At 62.8% G+C, this 19652-nt stretch overlaps 1 protein-coding gene across 2 annotated transcripts in view; it reads left to right on the forward strand.

The window, feature by feature from the left end:
• TTYH2 (tweety family member 2) overlaps positions 1-19652 on the forward strand; it is a 31557-nt gene that overhangs the window by 9039 nt on the left and 2866 nt on the right. Inside the window, exons 3-13 of one of the 2 annotated variants that reach the window (XM_028520188.2) lie at positions 1356-1467; positions 6260-6480; positions 9801-9896; positions 10326-10398; positions 14583-14652; positions 14884-14939; positions 15438-15530; positions 15757-15849; positions 17635-17777; positions 18400-18585; positions 18950-19028. In XM_028520188.2, coding sequence (XP_028375989.1) covers positions 1356-1467; positions 6260-6480; positions 9801-9896; positions 10326-10398; positions 14583-14652; positions 14884-14939; positions 15438-15530; positions 15757-15849; positions 17635-17777; positions 18400-18585; positions 18950-19028 — 1222 coding nt within the window. Of the gene's footprint in view, positions 1-1355; positions 1468-6259; positions 6481-9800; positions 9897-10325; positions 10399-14582; positions 14653-14878; positions 14940-15437; positions 15531-15756; positions 15850-17634; positions 17778-18399; positions 18586-18949; positions 19029-19652 lie in introns of both variants that reach the window. The other variant, XM_036034083.1, reaches the window with a different exon arrangement.

Below are 19652 nucleotides of genomic sequence, written 5' to 3' on the forward strand. Positions count from 1 at the left end.
AAAACTATGGAACAGTAAAAAATAACTTTGGCGGGTCTGTTCCAGTAAGAAATCAATGACCTGCCATTGAAGGAAAACTCAAAACAGAAGGATGGCACTTGGCATGACTCGTTCTAGAGAATTCCACGTGTCATTTGGGCCGGGCACGAGGGAGCCAGGGGTAGGAGAGGCAGGCGCCATTCCTGCCTCCCTGTCGCTCCCGGTGTACCGGGAAAGACATGTTCCCAGACCACACCCGTACGTGGGCGCGGGGCGGGTGCCCCCCACCTGCACTTCCAACAGGCCCTCCAGGTGGTTCCGCCCTGTGCCCCATGGACCCCGTCCTCAGGAACACCGAACTAGGGGTCCAGGGCGCCTGGAGGGAGGTAGGTTTCTGTAACAGTCTCCCAGGAGATTGCACCCTAGCTCCTGTCCTGTTTAAAGGAAAAAGGGCCCCCCACACGCCTGCATGTGTGGGTCTGTCTCCCCCCGCCCCCCCCGGACTGGTGTTTTGGAAAAGACCTCAGGAGGCTGCCTGGTGAACGTTCATAGGACCCCCAGGGGGTGGGCCGCATAAAATGTGACCGATGCCAAAGGCAAGGTTTGAGGTGATGTGTGCAGCCTGGAATGTTGGACTAAAACCAGCCAGGTGAAGTCCCACAGAGAGACAAAGGGCTCCCCTTCGTGAAAACAAAATAAAAACCAATTCAGCGCCCAGGAAGGAGGAGAGACTGGGCTTCGCAGCAGCTCCTAGGAGGGAGCCCAGGGTGTTGGGGGACCCCCAGGTCAGCAGGGGGTGGGAAACGAGGGTCTCAGGACACCGGCACCCCCCACCCGGTGCCCAGAGCTGTCTGGAGCACTTGGGGCTGGACGTCTCGCTCAGAGGCCATGTTTAAGGGCAACCTTGACCAGTTAGAGGGAACCTGGAGCATTGCAATGAGGTAGACGAGGGTCTGCAGGTCGCGTGTCTGACTTGGAAGCAGGAGAGAGAGGGCGACCCAGAGACACGGTCAGGGGTCTGCCAGGGCGTCTTGCAGAGGTGGGGGCTTCCTCTGGGCCCTGCACGGTGGACGCCTGCCATGACGCATCGTCCCGCCCCTGGAATGCACATGGCGCAGGAACCCGGATGTGCCCCGTGAACTTCAGTGATGTGATGTGTCGATGTAGGTTTGTCCGTTGTAATTGTCGCCTGGCTCTGGGGGGCGCTGTTGACAGTGGGGGAACCTGGGGGTCAGCAGGGAGCGGCAGGAGATATACGGGTCGTCGCTGATCTTTCTGTTCAGTTTTGCTGTGAACCTAAACCTACTCTTAAAAATAGTTTATTTAAAAAAATGCTCTGGTGTTCCCTCTAACTCCATCTGGGGTCTTCCCCCTAGTGCTGCGGTGGGCATTGGTTTCTATGGAAACAGCGAGACCAACGATGGGGTGTACCAGCTGATCTACTCCTTGGGCAACGCCAACCACACCTTCTCCGGGATCGACGCACTGGTAAGGCTCTGGGCGGCCGGCCGGGCCGGGCTGGGTGCCATCCAAAAGGCCAGTGTGGTTGGAACGGGGGCCCCGGTGGGTCCTGCCAGGAGCAAACAGGCAGGCAGCCTCTGCTCCTCGGGCGGGCGGCATGTCAGGGGTGTGAGCAGGGACCAAAGCGGTGGTGGGGTCAACCCCACTCATCTTCAGGAGAGCCACACACTCTCCCGCTGGGCCTGGGAGACCCTGGACTTGGGGCATGCGCCTCATGCTCGTTCTGCATCCACATTAAGTGCTGCATATAGTCCGTTGTGGGGTCCAGGACGTGGCAAGGGAAAAACTCTTCAGGGACAGGTCAGTGCCCCCCGGTGGGGGATGGGGGGCTGGTGAGACTGCCCGAAACCCAGCGAGGTGTCCTCCGGCCCTGGGCGCCGTGGGTCCAGCTGGGGGCTCAGGGTGAAAGGCTGTGCTTGGCTGGCCAGAGGAGGTGCCGGACATTCAGGGAACGAAAGAGCTACTCTGCTGAGCCTTCCGCCCGAGCGACCGAGACCGGGAGGGCGGGGAAGCTGGGTCTCATCAAGTGTAGACCCTGACCCCCAAGGGTGCGTGACCTTCGTCGGAAATACCAGGTCCCATGGGCCGGGGTTCTAGGCAGTCCCGGTAAGGGCTCCAGGGGCAGCTGTCAGGAAAACCGGTCCTTGGACATCATGCCCTTCCCAACCCCTCTGGCCCAGCAGAGGGTGACCTCCTAAGCAGGTGGCCCGTTAGGGTCAGATGGCCTCAACCGTCAAAGGCAGCCCCAGCCGGAGCGTGGGGACGTTGCCCTGGCACCGCTGGGAGAGGCTTCGACCTCATTGCCTCTCCTTCTCCCTTAAGCTCCTCTAAGGCCTTAATCTCTCAGCCCTCCAGGAGGGGCGTGCCTTAAAGAGACAGCGGGGCTGCTTCTCAGCACCCCGGGTGGCAGGGGACCGTGGCCCTGGCCTCCGAGAGAGCCTTTCTGGGGCGCTGAGGGGCACATGCCTGTGGGCACTGGGACCCGTCCCTGCAGAGTGGGAGCTCCCTGAACGCTGGGATTGGGCGGCTCTGTGGGGCGAGGAGAAGCGGCCGGGACAGGGACGCTGAGGGTGGCCCCGTGGGCCGAATGCGCGCTGACCAGCGCAGGGAGGCCTAGGGGTGGCCTGGCCTGCCGGGAGCTCGCCCCCGGGCCCTTCCTCCCCCTCCTCCACGCGGCAGCATCGGGACCCTGGAGGAGGAACGCGGCCCCAGAAGGAGAATCCCCTGCCCAGGGAAGTCCCAGACCCGTGACCTTCACTGTGCACTGGCTGGCTCGTCACCGTTGTAAGGAGTGGCCCTGCCTCCCCCTGGGGTTGAGGGGGAAAGCCCCAGAGCCCTCGTGATGGGGGCCCTGGAGCACCTGACACCCTGATCCCACCGGAGGAGGGCTGTGCAGGGGGCTGAGCTGGGAACGAGACCCCCGTGGGGTCCATCCGCCAGGCCAGGGGTGAGGGCCCCGGGCCAGGTCCAGGCGTGCGCAGCAACCCCGTCCCCTCGCTTCCCTCTTGCTCCCAAAGGGAAGAGCTCTACCTGTCTCTGGGGCCAGCCCCTCGCCCTCCCTCCACCATTTCTGAAAAGGGAGGGCAGAACCCCCAGCTTTTGTGATGGTGCAGCCAGTGGGACGGCTTTTGTTGTGACCACAGCCAACTCCTGGGCTCCGCGGCAGAGGCAGGGCCTCCGGGGCTGCTTTGGGCCTTGGGCTGGGCACCCCTTGTTCCCGGTCCCAGGGACTCTGGGGCAGGCGGCAGATCCCGAGGGCACCCAGGTGCGAGGGGCGCAGGCTGAGTGTCAGATGAATGGTGTCAGAGGAGACACCGTCCCTGACGGTGCCTGGCAGTCTGCAATGTGTCCTCTGAACAGGGCTGAGGGTGATGCTGGGTGTTATAGTAACTACTGGAATCAGCCATATTACCATAATCCGCTTAGAGGGCAGGGAAGGCCTGAACTGGCGGGGAGGACACTCCCCGAGGTGACTCGGACCTGAGCCAGAGTGAGTCGGGCCCTCCCGGGTCCCTTTCCTGGACCGGAAGCCCCTCGCGTGTGCCTGGGTGGGAGGGGGCCGGGCTTGAGGCTCCGGCTGGCGGAGCAGGGTTCTGGGTCAGCTACACACTCTGACGTGGGGGGTCAGAAAGGGTCACTTGGGACCCTGCCGGTGGTCCTTTCTCGGGATCCAGTGCCCCCCATCTGTGTCCCAGTTACCCAGGGGACCTCTCACCCCTCGGGGTCTCAGCCTCAGGGGCTGTCACGTGAGCCTGCAGCAGGCCTGTGGGCAGAGTAGCTGGGGCACAGGAAGGTGGCGGCCCTGGCCCAGGCTGGAAGCTAGCGTCTTCAGAGCAAGAGCTAGGACGCAGGAGGGGTCTGGTCTGCACCCTCCCCTGCAAGGGTTTGGGATGGGGCTCCTCCCCACCCCCCTGCCCAGGCTGCACCCCTTCGACTGCCCGCTCAGCTGCCCTGCTGGAAAACCTCATTAAGCGGAGAAGGTCCTTCCTCCCAGAGGCTGCATCAGGGTCCCCCCGAGGGCAGGCCTCATCCCACATTTTCTCGTCCTGTAGGTCTCCGTGGGGCCGGGGGTTTGCATTTATAACGAGTTCCCAGCTGAGGCCCCTGCTGCTGGTGGTCCAGGACCACCGCTCCATCCGTTGGGACAACAGCTGCCCCCACCTGCCCATTGGCCTCTAGCCCACCCCAACCTGGGCAGCTGAGCTGGCCCTCTTGTCTACTGACCCCGTTCCCCTTCCGGGGTGTCCCCCCTCTGCCTCCCTGCTGGGAGCTCTGTCTGTGCTGAACCTCCAAAGAACTGGGGGAGGCATGGAGAAGGGGGTGTAAGCAGGTCAGGACTGTATTTTCATGTTTTTATTGTTCTGTTCGCTATGAAAAGACACCAGGAGGGAAGAGAGGGCCTGGCACGTGTCACCGGCTTTTGGTTTTTATCCGAGGAGGGATTTAAGAAAATAGAGAAGTTAAAAATGTAGAGAGAGCTACAGAAGGGGAAGAAGTGGTCTTACAGGAAAAGTTGACGGATCTTTTACAGCTCCTCGCCCTCACGGGCGTAGTGCAGGAGTGTGAAAACGCCACGTAGCACGAGGTTGGCACGAAGGTTAGCGTTTAGCCGTAGCGCCTTCTGGAGCCCTGGCTGCCACGCACGTGTGCACCGTTCTTCCTGCAGTAGCCCAGGACGGCTTATCGGGGCGGGGCTCACTTTCTGTGTTCCCTTTCACACGGCCTTCGCCCCCCTGGGAAGCGTCACGCCCCCAGATCCCTCAGGTGCAGGCGCCTCTGCGCCCTGCGATCTCGGGGTGCCAAGGCTGCTTGCGAGAACGAGGAACAAGCGGGAGAACGGAGCCAGCCGCTGGTGGTGGAAAAAAAAAAAAAGAAACAGCGAGACAAAGAGGGCTATTCTCCTTCCTGGAACCAGGAACTCGGAGAGTGGTGCAGATGTGAGAACCCGCAGGGCCGAGCCGCTGCCCCACCCCGCCTTCGTGGGGGGGCAGAGGGGGGTGTCGGCGGCTTCTCCTGCCGAGCGCGGGCTGTGGGAAGCGCCTGCCCCTTCTCCTGAGTCATTTTTATGTTCCCTCCGGGCCCGGGATCATCAGCCGCGCTCCCCCTCCCAGCCGGTTGTGCGTTGTGCCTCCTGGTTTCAGCGCGACAACCTTAGATCAGCAAAGCTCTTTCTGCCCTTGGTGCCAGCACGCTGGCCCCCAGAGGGAGGGCTGTGCTGGGGGCTCCTCGGTGGCGACCCCACGTCCGAGCGTCTTCCCGTGCCACGCTCTGTGTGTTCCTTCCTGTCAAACCTCAGGCGGTCACTGGTGGTCACTGCTGTTGTTCTTCCCTCTCTACCTTTTTTTTTTTTAAAGATTTTATTTATTTTTTTAGAGAGGGAAGGGAGGGAGATAGAGAGAGAGAAACATCAACATGCGGTTGCTGTGGGTCACAGCCTGCAACCCAGGAATGTGCCCTGGCTGGGAATCGAACCTGCGACACTTTGGTTTGCAGCCCGCGCTCAATCCACTGAGCTACGCCAGCCAGGGCTGCTCTCTACCTTTGAATGGCAAGTCGCTCTCCTTGGAGTCCTCCCGACTTCGGGCCCTTCAGGCCCAGCCAGGGGACGGGAGCCTGTCTGTCCGCCTGCAGGACAGACGGGCGGGGCCAGGGCGCAAGCACACAGAGAAGGGGCTGGTGTCCTCCCCCCCCCCCCCCACACACGTGTCCAGGAGGCGGGGCTGGGCTGTCTGTCATTTCGAAGCTCCATTGTCTGCCTCCACCCAGGCTCAGGAGCTGTCGCTGTTGCTAGGTGATGGCAGGGCTTCTCTTGAGGGCCCTTCCCAAACCCCCAAACCCTGTCGGGGGAACCCAAGGCCGGGCAGCAGCCGAGGGACTCTTCGGCTTAAACGTGGGATTCCCCACTCGAAGAAAGAACTCGTTATCCAAAGTGTTTAAAAAGTTTTAAGAGCACCTGCAAGGCAGAAACCTGGGTATTCATTCATTTCCCCTTTAGAGTAAGGTGCTGGGTCTCGGGGCCCGGGGCCTGTCCCCTGGGTGCAGGGACAAAAGGGCTGGGTGGGTTGTGGGGCTTCTCTCATCCACCTTCCCCCTGGGCAGCAGCCCCCCGAGCCCTTCAGGGCGGGGGGCAGCAGGCATGGGAGGAAGCCCAAGCAGCTGTTTCCGCCACTCACAGGCCCCTCCAGAGTCAGAGCCCAGGGCTGGGCCTCGCTGGCTGCCCTCCGCCCGGGCCGGACCCCCACCCTCAGCCTCCCCCCAGGTGTCCGGAACCACCCAGGAGATGACGGTGGACCTGGAGCGGCACCTGGCCCGGCTCAGCGAGATCTTCGCCATGCGGGGCGACTACCTGCAGACGCTGAAGTTCCTGCAGCAGATGGCCGGCAACATCGTCGCCCAGCTGTCGGGGGTGCCCGTGTGGACAGGGGTCACCGCCAAGCTGACCGAGCTGGCCGACCAGACGGGCTACGTGGAGTACTACAGGTGAGGGGCCGGGCGGGGGCAGAGGTGGGGCGGAAGGGCTGCCCTGGCCTCCTTCATCCGAGCTTGAGTCTTGGGGGCCAGGCAGGGACGCACCACCAGGCGGTCATACTAAGCGCTTAACTGAAATCGGAGAACGTGAGAGCTTTCCGGGGGCGGAGGGGTGGGCATGTGGAACAGCCTCCTGGCACGCAGCGTGGCGCTCCCCGGGACCAGCATTCTCCCCGCTGGGGCTGGGTCAAGGGCAAGGGGTTTGTATGTTCCTCCCCTGCCGAGGTTTATGGGGCAGGACCCCCTGCATCTACAGGCTCAGCCGTGGATGCAGGGGTCGGGGAGATGGTGGCCGCTCTGCCTGCACCGAGTCTCCCCTGATGGCGGTTGCTTCGCAAGCCCAGAGACGCCCCCCGGCCCGAGTGCTGGGGGCTGCGGGAGACCAGCGTACCTTTGCCGCGTGCTCAGGCGTGCAAACTCACACCCATGTCGTCTGTCTCTTGGGGGTCTGTTTATGTCTCCCCTGCCTCCGCATTCCTCAGATTCCCCCCCCCCCCACCCCAGTGCAGACACTGGACACAGGTCAGCTGACCAGGGGCCGGCTTCCCTCCCCTCCCCCTTGCACAGGGTCTAGTGAAGGTCTGTCTGCAGAGAGCCAGGGAGGGAGGCCGAGGTCTGGGCTTTGGGTGTCTGCTGGCTGGGGGTCGGCACGCACTCCTGAAGTGCACGTCACCACACCCAGAGCCCAGCGCGGAGGAGGCTGGTGAGGGCGGAACGGATACCGAGTCCTGACCAACAAGTACCAGCTCTTTGGAAGCCCTCCCCGCCCGTTTGTTGGCTCCTTTTCAAACCCTTTGCAAAGGTCAGACCCTTGACGGCAACATTGCCCAATTTACGCTGGTGCTCTGGATTCATTTCCCCTTTCTGAGAAAGCCCCAGCCCAGACTGAGCGGAGACGGTAGAAAATGCTCCTGGTGGCCGCTGGCCAGAGACCTCCTTGCCCTGGGCGCTCGCCTCCCCCCACTCTGCAGCGCACCCAGCCCCTGTGTCCCCGGGGCGTCACGGATGGCTGGATTGAGAGGGACCTGGTCCGGCTTCCCCCCAGCTGAATGCTCAAGGGCAACAGTGCCTTTCTCCCAGGTGACAGGAAGAGGCCGTCAACTCAAAGGCTGTGACTTGTGACCCAGAACAGTGGCATCTGTTTAGTCCTGTGACACGAGGGCCATTCACTGCCTGAGCCTTCGAAATCTCTTTGTTTCCTGAGGGGTCGGGGAGGTCAAACGTGGGCATCGATTTCGACCCTGCTGTTCCATCTAAGCGGACCCCACGTAGGGCCGTGTACACTTAGGGACCTGATGTGGGCATTTTGAAAATGACTAGGAGCCCTGGCTGGCGTAGCTCAGTGGATGGAGCGCAGGCTGCGAACCAAAGTGTTGCAGGTTCGATTCCCAGTCAGGGCACATGCCTGGGTTGCAGGCCACGGCCCCCAGCAACCGCACATTGATGTTTCTCTCTCTCCTTCTCTTCCCTCTCTAAAAATAAATAAATAAAATCTTAAAAAAAAAGAAAATGACTAGGAGGAAATAAGTCAGAATGTCTATATCAGCAGGAACTTATTTTTAAGGTGATTTCATTTAAAAAAGGGGAGGGGAGGGAGGTGGCAATGGCCCAGAAGCTATTTCAGTCTGGCTGATGGACAGGGACCCCTGGAACTCCCAGCCCCAGCCCCCCCCCCCCCCCACCCGTTCAGGTCCGGTCAGCAGAGGTCTCCTCCAAGGTGAGCGCCTGTGGCTCCTGAACACCGACCACGGTGCTCTGTCTCTTGTCCTCGCCTGCTGCTGTTTGCTCGCTCCCTCTCTCACCCGAGCTGCTCTAGAACAAGGCTTTACTTTATTCTTTGACAATCTTTTTTAGATTGTCTTTATTTTTGGAGAGAGGGGAAGGGAAGGAAAGAAGAGAAATATCGCTTGGTTGCCTCTTGCACGCCCCCTACTGGGGACCTGGCCCACAACCCAGGCGTGTGCCCTGACTGGAGATCAAACCCGTGCAACCTTGGTGTACTGGGATGATGCTCCAACCAGCTGCGTTGCCCGGCCAGGGCAGGGCATCCCCGTTATTTTATTCTTGCACTAACCAGCCTCGGGGGCTGCGTCTCCCCCACACAGCCTCCCCACTGTTGCTTTTTGGATGGTTCTGAAGCACAGCCATCCAGCTAAGCAATTATACTTCAGCACTTTTATTCGAGGCCTGGCTAAGTGTTAGAGGCGATAAAAAGCCTGAACAGACTACCCTCTGGGAGAGGCTCCTTGCTGGTGAGCGAGCACCTGAGAGCTTCCCCGGAGGCCGGATGTGGGAGGGGTGGGGGGAAGCAGGACGGGAGAGGCCCCCCTGAGAGCCCCCGTCCGGTTGGGAATACATCCCTGGGTCATCAGCGGCCCCTCTGGGAAAATGCACCTGCCCGGTAGAGCTGTTTCCCAGAACTCCTTGCAGCTCGAGCTGCAGCTGCAGCTGCAGCGCGAGGCTCCCAGAGGCAGCCCTCGTCCTGCAGAGTGAGTGAGAAGCAATCCTAACTGGATTTCCTGCTGAGGGGGAGAGAAGTAACAAGAAACCTGTGGGTTTGAAACATGAAACCAGAGCGTTGAGAGGGACCTGGTGGGCTGGCCTGGTCTCTTGCGGGAAGGCAGGCGGGAAGAGGTGGAGAGGCGGGCCATTCCCAGGCCAGGCGCCCCTGCCGTCGCCTCAGTGTTCCAATCCGTGAATGTGGGGTTCTCACACCAGACGGTCCCCCAGATTCCTTCCAGCTCTGACTCTGATTCCGAGAAAACTGGCTCCTTGGTAGCCTCATCCTAGTAGAGGGCGGGCTCTGCCCGTGCCCCAGAGCCCCCGACTCCATTCCTGGGCCCCTGGTAGGGGGTCTGCCCTGCTCTGTGCAGGGAGTGAGTGTTTTGATGGGGCTCTCTTGGGGGCGGAAAGGATGCACATGGCTGCCGGTGGCCTCCAGCGTGCTCCCGCCCCCTGGGAACCCCTTTCTCCCAGCTCCACCCCCCTTCCCACCCACACTCCAGGCTCTTTTCCCTCGTTATGGTATCAGTGGAGCAGAACACCCTTGCTGGGGAGGAGGGGTCAATGAATTGGTTTGGCTCTTGCATTGAGAAAAATAATGAGTACAAGACTTCCCTTTGAGGGGCTGGGAGAGGTCCCTTCTCCGCCCCACACCCCCGCTCTGGGCAGTTGTTGTAGCGGAGGGTCAGCGGGCCTGGGGGCTGCTCTCGGGCCTGCTGGATGGGGAGCTCTGCCCTGCTCCACCTGAGCGCCCCCCTCCCTCCTCCCAGATGGCTTTCCTACCTCCTGCTCTTCATCCTGGACCTGGTCGTCTGCTTCGTCGCCTGCCTGGGCCTGGCCAGGCGCTCCAGGTGTCTCCTGGCCTTGTGAGTAGCCCTGCCGGGGGGCCTGGGACAGAGAGTGGGCAGGCATGTGGGGCAGCAGCACCATGGTCAGAGAGATGCAGTGGGGGCAGGCAACAGCCTGAAGCCACCAGCTCCTTACCTGGGCACCAGGCAAGGACTGGGCTTTCCTCCCTGTGTCCCTCCCCTCCTGGGTCCCCCCAAGCAGCAGAGCCTCCCGCCATCCCTAACCAGGACCCCGCCGCCCCCCCCCACTCAGCTGGTGCCCTCACAGCTGCCTGTGCAGCTCAGGGGCCTCATCCCAGGCTGGGGTCCATCTCCCTGTCCCAGAAGTCAGCAGGGGCCAGCGAGGGCAAGTTCATGCTGAAGTCGGTGGGCGGACAGCCGTCTGGGGGTCCCCTGCCCAACGACCTCCGCCTGGGTCCCGCCCACCCACGGCCACCTCTCTTCCAGGACGCTGTGCTGTGGGCTGCTGGCCCTGCTGCTCAGCTGGACGGCCCTGGCCGCGGACACCGCTGCTGCGGTGGTGAGTTCGAGGGTGGGTGGGGGTCGGCCTGACCGGGACCGTCTCAGGGGGTGGCACATCAGTGCGTCCTGCCCAGCGTCCCTAGGGCGGGGTCAGCTTCTGGCCTCGGTCCCTGAGCTAAAGCCCCAGAATCTCAGAGCTGAAGGGGCTGGGCTGTTCCGCACTGGGCCTGTCACTCTTTAGGGGGGACACGGCCCGGAGAAGGAAAGGGGCTTCCACAGGATCATGAGGCGTTTAGGGCCAGAGCCCAGGGAAGACCTCGGAGGCCTGTCCCTTTGTCACCCACTGGCCTGCTCCCAGCCACCTGCTCACTGCTCATAAGGACATGCCCTGGTGACCAGGTGACTTCTCCCTGGTTCTGGTGGGGTGGGCGGGGTCTGACCCTTGGGCTGGAGGAGCCCCCCACCCTGGCTGCAGCTGCACAGCCCGGAGCACTGGGATTGTGGGAGGTGGCACGTATCTGGCTCCGCCCCTTGCCCTTGGTCTCACACCCAGTCTGACACAGGGGTGCGAGTTCCTGGGGGTGGTGCCTCAAAATGTCAAAAAGCTCAGGTGGGGGAGCTTCCTATGGAGGTGTTTGCGTTAAGCTGTGTGCATGAGTCACTCGTTCATTCATTCATTCATCCGTTCGTTCAGCTGTTGCTCGGCTCTGGGGCAGCAGGGTGCCTGGTGCAAGGACGAGTTCTTGGCTGAGTGGCAGCCTGCAGGAGACAGACTTGGGGCCGGGTAGTTGCGGAGGTGCCTGCTGGGGGGTGGCAGGATTTACCGGGGGATCTCGGGGAACCCCTAGCCCACTCAAGGGCCACAGACGGACCCTGTGCCCTGCGTCTGCTCTGCCCGAGCTCCCTGCGGATAAAAGAACAGGGCTCCTGCTGGAAGCCCTCCACCCAAACTCCAGCCTCGCCCAGTGAGTGGCCAGGGGTGAGGGGGAGGTGCCTGGCCGGGAGCTCAGGCCTTGGGCAGCTGGCCCCGTGGTGCCCACGGAATGAATGGGTCCTGGTGCTGCTTGGCGCACGGCAGCTTCGGGCAGAGCCCCTCCGGAGGGGAGAGGGGGAGGCGGGCAGCTCCTGTGTGGGGTCGTCTCCCCAGCCGTGCAGCGTCCTCTTTGGGCAGGAGGGAGAGCTGCACAGGCAGGAGCCCGTGTCCCGAGGGCGGGGGCCCCTTCAGATATAGGGAAGAGCAGGCCGGATGACGGGCCCTCAGCCCGAAAGCATCCTGACGTCGTCGGGAGCCGGGAGGGCTGTGCACAGCGCAGGGCAGCGGCTGCTGGCGGAGTGACAGGCACAGCTGCCCGGCCCCCCCCCCCCCCCCGGCCCCGCCTCTCCTCGGGGACAAGGGGAGCTCAGGGAGGCTCCCACGTGGTGCGCCTCCCTGGGGCCCCTCCTGCCGCCTGGGCAGCCCCGGCCCCCTGGAAGCAGCAGCAGCAGCAGCATCCAATGCGCCCCCATAAGCTGCCCTTTGGGAAGCAGCCCCCTCCTGGTGGCTCCTTCTCACTGGGCTTTGGTGTCCAAGGAAACCAGAGGCGGGGGTTTAAGCTCCCAGCTGAGCACTGCGGAATGCGAGGGCTCCCAGAGAGAGAAAGGCCATTCCCCTGGCTGGCTCGGTCAGGCCCCTGGTGCCGGAGCCAGTGTGAATGAGCCTTTGATTGGGTTGCGGGGCCTGCTGCATGTCAATAGGGAATGGGGGGAGGAGACTGTCAAAGGCTGGGGCAGGCAGCTTTTGTGGCCTCCCTGCCCTTGCCCTCTGAGGGCAGAGCCCCACAGCTCTCCTGGGCTGTGCCCTGCCCGGCCCCCACCCCCTGCCTTTGCTGTTCCCAGAAAGAATCCCGCCCCCCCGCCCCCAGGGAGGGACGAGGCCACTGGGAGCTTTGGCTGCACACCAGTGCTAACTTGAGGGGGGGCCCCCTGGAATCTGGGCACCCCTCCCAGCCGTGCAGCCCTGGGGGAGTCACGGAGGTTCCCCAGGCCTCGGCTTCCCCCCGAGTGAGGCGAGGCGGGTCGCATCCCTCACCACAGAGGCTTGTGGGTGGGGTGAGGTGGGTGGCCAGTCTGTGGGAGGCAGGCAGGAAATGTTCGGTCCACGGCAGCCACCACTGGTTCCCACGCGGTTCCTGTCATTATGTGAGGGTCAAGCCGAGTCCTCAGACTGTCACCTCTGCTCTCAGGAGCTGCCCCAGGCTCTGCCACCGCCCGGGCTGGGCACCGGGGGGCTCCTGGACCTGCCCTAACTGTGCTCAGGGCCCCACCCTCACCCCGGTTGCCTGCCCTAATGCACACCCAGGGCCACATCCTCGTTGGCAGGAAAGGTGAGTCCTCATGGGACAGTCTGAGGGCAGGACTGGCCTGAGGAGGGGACAGGGAGGCCACGTCCCCAGTGGAGCCTCTGTCGGGGCCTCCTGCCCGTCTTGGAGTCCCAGACTTCTTGGGGTGACCCAGACCCAAATGGTGGCCTTGCTTTCTCTCCACCCCCAGCTCGGGGTGGCTGCCCTCTCTTCAGTGACGGGGTGGGGTGCGCTTGGGCCGGCCGGTGCTGTGGCTCCAATAATAGAGCAGTAAACCAGTCTGGTCGCTGACACACGTCAGCGATTTGCAGAGAGCCGTTCTCACCAGACCCTGAGCCCGTGGCTGTTTGCACAGGTGCGTGTGTGCAGGCATACGGCTCGGGAGGGGGGGAGCCCTGTATCTGGAGGGGTGTGTTAGTCCCCAGATACCTGCATTTTCTAGGCCGTCTCATGGTGCAGCTCCCACAGGGCATGGCGCCTCGTAAGCGCTCGGTAGATATCTGTCAGCTCCGTGGGTGAACGAGGGATGGCCCAGAGTGGACCCTGGGGCGGCCGCCCCTGAAGGGGAACAGGACACTGGCCAGTGCAGGGCCGTGGGAAGGGGTCCCCTACTCAGGAGCACACGCTGGCACAGGGGTGGCCCCTAGGACCAGGCCAGAGGGCTGCAGCTTACCTGGCCGCTCTCAGAAGTGGAGGTCCCCTTTACCGGGGCCCCCGGCTGGGTCTGGGGATGGCTGGCTCAGCGGGTGGCATTCTTGCTGCCACCTCTCCCAGGGCCTGGGGCTGCTCCCTGTGGTCGCCTAGCCAGGCCGTGCCGCATGGCCCGAGCCCCCCGTTCACCGCCGGCAGAGCCTGGAGCTCCTGCCCTCTGACTCCCGGCCCCGCAGGGTTTCGTGAGCAGGACCCGCCCTTGAAAGCTCAGCGACGGACTCGGCGCCAACAGAGTTAGATAGAGTCGGTCCCGGGAAGGCTTCACAGATTGACACCCCAGACTATGGGGGACTTGATACCAGCGAGACAAAAAATAAAGTAGAGATGAGCCAATGACCCCCCGACGCCCACCCTACAGTGCACCCCCGGCCCAGGCCCGCCCCAGGCCCTCCCAGAAGAGGCATTGGGAACATGGGCTACTTTACGTAGATGAATTCATAAGGGGATGGTGTTTTTCTCTACACGTCATAGGGGAGGCACCTGAGACACAGAAAGAATGAGTCACCTGCCCGAAGTTACAGAGCCAGGACCCAAACCCAGGGGGGCTGAGTTTTCTGGGTGTTCTCCTCCCTCTGCCCAGGACGGAGCCCAGAGGCCCAGCTGCCCAGGGCTGAGGGCACAGGGCCCCTCCCAGGGCCCTGGTGCTGTGCCCTCCCCGACCCCTCTTACTGTCACAGGTGGGCACAGGTAACCAGGTTCTTAGCGATCGAGGACAAAGAATTGAACCGAACACACAAAGTTTATAGCATAAAGAAAGAGGGAAGATTTATTAAGTGATAGTACACTCCACAGGACACGGGAGTGGGCCAGCCCTGAGCAGAGAAAAAAGGGGCACGTGTGCTGGGGAATTCTATTCTTATAGGGCAGAAGCCCCCTTGCTAATCGTTGGCGGGCTTTTCCTGCGCAGGTACAAGGAGTTGGATTTCAAAGCTACTGCGCCTGTGTGGTTTCCCATGATTTTCTTGATTGGCTACTGGAGAAGGGAGTCCCACAATGTTATTTCATTATAATGATATTATCATGAATCAGGGGTAGTGCGCAGGCGCATTCTATGATTCAGAGTTATCCCAGAAAACAGGAACAACCCATCTTAGGGGGTCTTTGTCATGTATAGATGTTTTCTACCTCAGCCCTGCGGGGGCCTCTGGAGCTTCCTTCCTATCTCCTGCCTCATTACCTCTCCCCGGCTTAGGGCGCCAGCGACTTCTGCGCAGCTCCCGACACCTTCATCCTGAACATGACGGAGGACCAGCTCAGCACAGGTAAGGAGCGTGCGGGCCTCCGGTCAGAGCCGTTGTGGCCGGCCCCACTGTGCGCCGCTCACCATCTCAGCCCGGTGGCCACCCGGTCCCTCCCAAACCCCGCCCTCCGGGGCCAGCGGCCCCTCTGGGCCATTTCACAGGACCTGCCTCCTTGGGGGGCTCGGGAGTGGCCTGGCCCCTGAGGATGGAGGAGGGCCCAGTCCCCTGCCTGACGTTGTGTTTGCCTTGCAGAGGTGACCCGTTACTACCTGTACTGCGGTCAGAGCGTGAGCAGCCCCTTCCAGCAGGTACGGCTCGCCCTGCCCACAGCCCCCTTCGTCCGCCTGCTCTCTCCAGACCCGCGGCCCCGGCCCTGACCGGGAAGGTGGAGGTGGCGGGGTGCCCTTTGCGCCACCGCGGTCCTCCGAGGGAGGCAGTGCTCCTGGCCCAACTCCAGATGGGTGTTTCCCGCACGTGCACCCAGCACCCAGAGTGCGGTTAGCACGCAGATGCTGTGGAGCAGGTCCGGGGTGGGGCCTGAGGGTCCGCATTTCTCACAAGCTCCAAGGCGAGGCCAGTCCGAGGTCCACTCTGAGTGGCAAGAAGCAAGAGGCCTCTCCAGAAGCCTGAGGGGCGAGGGGAGGCTCTCCGGCAAGCAGGAAGGGCCATCCGTAGTCAGGGGTGTGAGTGCAGATGCAGCGGGGGGGGGGGGGGGTGGAGGGGGGCTGCAGAGGGACGGGCCCTGGGCGGCTGGGGGGCTTGGGAAATGCGACCTCACCGTGGGGCTGCGCTCTGTCCCGGCCCAGGCGCTGACCGTCTTCCAGCGCTCGCTGACCACCATGCAGATCCAGGTGGCGGGACTGCTGCAGTTCGCCGTGCCCATGTTCCCCACGGCACAGGTGAGGCGGTCTCCCCAGCTGCTTCCGCGCCGGAAGGGGGCGGAGCTCCGGGGTCAGGGCTTGGGAGAGCCGGGCTGTAGGGGGCGTCCTCTTCCCAGAGTCTGGCGCCTTCGTTTGGCTTTGAAGGTCGCTGTTTGTGGTTTTATCCACAAGCCCCGCCCCCACCGCTGTCTCTGTGTCTGTCTGTCCGTCTGCATGTTTGCCTCTTTCCTTCCTCCTGCCTCAGAATGAGCTGCTCAGGATCCAGCTCCTGTTAAACTCCTCGGAGTCCAGTCTTCAGCAGCTGACGGCCATGCTGGATTGTCGCGGGCTGCACAAGGTGCTGGGCAGGCCCAGGGGGCGAGTGGGGGGTCGGGATGCCCTCGCTGGCCGCGCGTTCCCAGAGAAGCCAAGAGGGGCTGGAAGAGAGACCCCCCTGGGCTCCCCGAGGGCCTGGGCAGTGAGGAGGGAGCTGGACAATAGGAAGGTGGGAGAGGGCCTTGGCTCCTTGCTGCTCTCCGGTAGCTGAGACAGGGAGACCCAGTGAAAATAGCAGGACTGGATCAGGTTACCTGCAGAACACCGGTGACGGCCATCTGGTCAACCCATCCACCTCCCCGGGTTGCAAGCGGGCATCCCGATCTGCTTGCCAGGGCCGTCTCTCTGGGGATTTGAACGGTCAGACACTGATGCCGGACACACACTGGGAGTATGGGAGCCCTCCCTCCCCCCAGAGCAGCCCGCCAATGTGTGCTGACAGCGCTCACATCTCAGGTGGACACAGGGCAAACAGTCGCGCTCACAGTCGTGCCTGCCTCGGTCCGAGGACTCGGCTGTGCACGCCACCTGGTCCTGTGCACATTGTGTCCGACGTGCCCTTCCATCCTTGCAGTGGAACTGATGTGGAAAAGTCACTCACACTCGAGGAAGATGATGAAGCACAAACTTGATTACCCAGGGGGGCCCAGAGGGTTAAATCCCCAAATTCTGAGCCGAAAAGGCTGGGTTAGGGGTCCTTTTTATATACCAGTTACACAGGCAGAAAGGGAGGGGGAACCAGCTGCTGAAAGCAAGCATTCAGAAGCAGGAGCAAGGTCAGTGGCCTTGAGATAACCAGCCGTTGCCTTGGTGACAACTGGTCAGCTTCTCCAGTCCTGTGTGAAATTTTGCAAGTGTTACAGTCACAGAGGAACTTTTGGAGTTTTTCTTTTCCTGCCACAGTACTACCCAGCCCACATCATTTCATGGGGAGTTTTACAGACGAGGGAAGCGTCTGTGTGGATGGATAGGTGGAAAGACCAATGGTTCTTTGTGTGTAGATAGATGATAGGTAGGTAGACAGATACAGACAGACAGAGTGTGTGCGACTCGCTGAAGATTCCAGAGTTGCTGAGTCAAGCTTGGGTGCTGGGTCCTGGCTGTCTGGCTTAAGAGCTGAGAACACGAGCATCAACCCGGACCCTCCCTCCCCGTCCACGGCCGGTCAGCCCCTCAGCCTGCACCAGCCGCTGCCCTCTCAAACACGTCCCGAGTCCGTCCGTATCGCGCTCCGCCGCTCCCACCCTGGCCCTGGCTTCCTGCCTGGTCTCCCGTGTTCTCCCACCCCCTTCCCACCCGTGTCCTTGCGTGAGCAGCAGCCAGAGCAGTTTGAATTAAAAACAAACTGGATCACGGCCCTTCCACCCCAAACCCTCCGGTGTCTTCCATCGTGGTGTGATAAACTGTGAGCCCCGCGACGACCCGGCACCCACTTAGCCCATCTCCTGTTGGCCTCGTTCCTCTTTCCCAAACCTTGCAAGCTTGACCCTGTGTGTCACCGCTCAAGGTGCCGTCCGCTCCGTCTTGCCCCCCAACCCCCGGCCTCAGATTAAACACCCCACTCCTCTGGCTCCCCTGCCCAGACCCCCACAACCTGGCCGTCCCTGTTCAGAGCCAACCCTCCAGGGCCTAGCACACAGTAGGTGTTCAGCAGGTGTCTATAGAGTGACCCCGAGGAGCCCCATCGTGTTGGGATCCAGAGTGTGGGCCCTTAAGGCCGTCGGGGTGCTGAGGATGTGAAGGGTGGAGCTCCGGGGCCAGGCTACACCCCGCTCCCTTCCAACCATGTGTCCTTACCACCCCTCAGGACTACCTGGACGCCCTCACTGGCATCTGCTACGATGGCATCGAGGGCTTGCTCTTCCTCGGCCTCTTCTCCCTCCTGGCCGCCCTGGCCTTCTCCACCATGATCTGCGCGGGGCTGCGGGCCTGGAAGCGCTGTACCACCAGGTGGGCTGCCTGGGGGGTGGGGGGGCACTTCCCCGGGGAGCAGGCGGGAGGCTCTGCCCTGCCTGAGCCGAGGGCTGATAACCCAAGAGGGACCAGAGCAGCCCAGGGCCCAGGCGTCTGGCCCCGGCAAGCTGCCTAGCTTTCTGCTGAAGCTTCCCCGAGAGTCCAGACAGACCCCCCAAAAGGGTGCTCTGCAGGAGCCCGGGCAGGAGTGGGTCTGAGGAGGGGGGCAGCCACTCCTCTCCTCCTCCGCAGGACTCCGTGGCGTGAGGTAAATGAGGAGAGCTTTCACTGCGGGGCAGGGCGCCCCCAGCAGGCCAGGGAGCACAGGTTGTATCTAGCACAGTCACCAGGGACCTGCAGTCTCACTGGGGACATAGACGGAGGAGCAGGTTAGGGAAGGTCAGTGTGCACGTGGTCAGCACAGTGGGCTGCCTGGAGGAGGTGGGTGTGAACTGGGGATGTGGCTGAGTGACCTGTGGGAGGCGCCGCCGAGGACCGTGTCTCAGAGGAAGTTCAAGGACACACCCGTGGCCAGAGGGAGCGTCCTGGGCCGGGACCCCACCGCCCTGGGAGCCTCCCTCGCCCTCCATGGTCCGCCGTGTTCTGCGTGTCGTTGAAGGGACCGAGACTATGATGACATCGATGAGGACGACCCCTTCAACCCCCAGGCCCGGCGCATCGCCGCCCACAACCCGCCCCGGGGGCAGCTTCACAGCTTCTGCAGCTACAGCAGCGGCCTGGGCAGCCAGACCAGCCTGCAGCCGCCGGCCCAGACCGTCTCCAACGCCCCCGTCTCGGAGTACATGTACGGCGGGGGCTCCCGGGGCCTCCCCCCCCACCCTGCCACAGCCTGGCCCAGGGGAGATAGGTCTGCAGGTCCAGAGAGCCAGGCGGGGAGGGGGGCATCGAGGGCAGGCGGTGGTCCCCTCACTGCAGCCTAGAATGCCTGGGAGGAAGGCAGCCCGCGAGCATGTGGTCACGTGACCCCTGCACAGCCTTCCACACGTGTGGGGTGAAGACCTTCCCAGACAGATGCCAGGCCTCCCTCCATGAGCCCGCGGGGTGGGTCTCGGGGCCGAGAATCGGCATGTCTCACAGGCCCTCGTCTGAGGACATCTGAGTGCCTTCCCCACGCCTTCCCCTCCTAAACTCTCCTCTCGGCCCCCCAGGAACCAAGCTGTGCTCTTTGGAGGGAACCCCCGCTATGAGAACACGCCGCTCATCGGAAGAGGCTCGCCGCCCCCCACGGTAACCTGGGCTCCCGCGGAGGGGGTGGGCGGAGGAGTGCCTGAGCCAGGCGCCGGTGGGGGAGGGGCCTCTGCCCTCGCTCAGCCGGACGCGGCGCTTCACTCGCCCCTGCAGGGGGTTTGGGAGGGACTGTCCCGAGGATAAACTGGGAGCCCGGGAGACCCAGGGCCCTGGTGTCCGTGACACCGGCCTGGCCCCTGAGGACCAGGATGCTCACGGGTGTCCAGCAAGGGCTCCTGGCGAAAAGCACAGCGCCAGACCCTGGGGGAGGAGACCGGACCCAGCCCCGGTCTTCAGGAAGCGCATGACCCGCAGGAAGGGAAGGTCAGCAGAGCTGCGGGGAATCGGTGCCACCGGCACTGGAGGGGGGACCGTCCCCGCTGCTCTGCAGGACCTGCAAAGGTCCCGTGGAGTAGGTGGTGCCGAGGCACATGTACCTCAGAGCAGCGGCCTCACCTGGCGATTATGCCCCCCAGGGGAAGTTTGGCCACGTCTCCTGGCATTTTGGTTGTCACCTGGGAGTAGCTTCTTCCGGCACCTAGTGGGTGGGGACCAGGAGTACTGCTATGCCCCCTGCAGCACACGGGATGACCCACCACACACTGTGACCGGCCCCAGGGGTCC

The sequence above is a fragment of the Phyllostomus discolor genome, chromosome 8 (assembly GCF_004126475.2).
Source record: "Phyllostomus discolor isolate MPI-MPIP mPhyDis1 chromosome 8, mPhyDis1.pri.v3, whole genome shotgun sequence".
Classification (NCBI taxonomy): Eukaryota; Metazoa; Chordata; class Mammalia; order Chiroptera; family Phyllostomidae; genus Phyllostomus; species Phyllostomus discolor.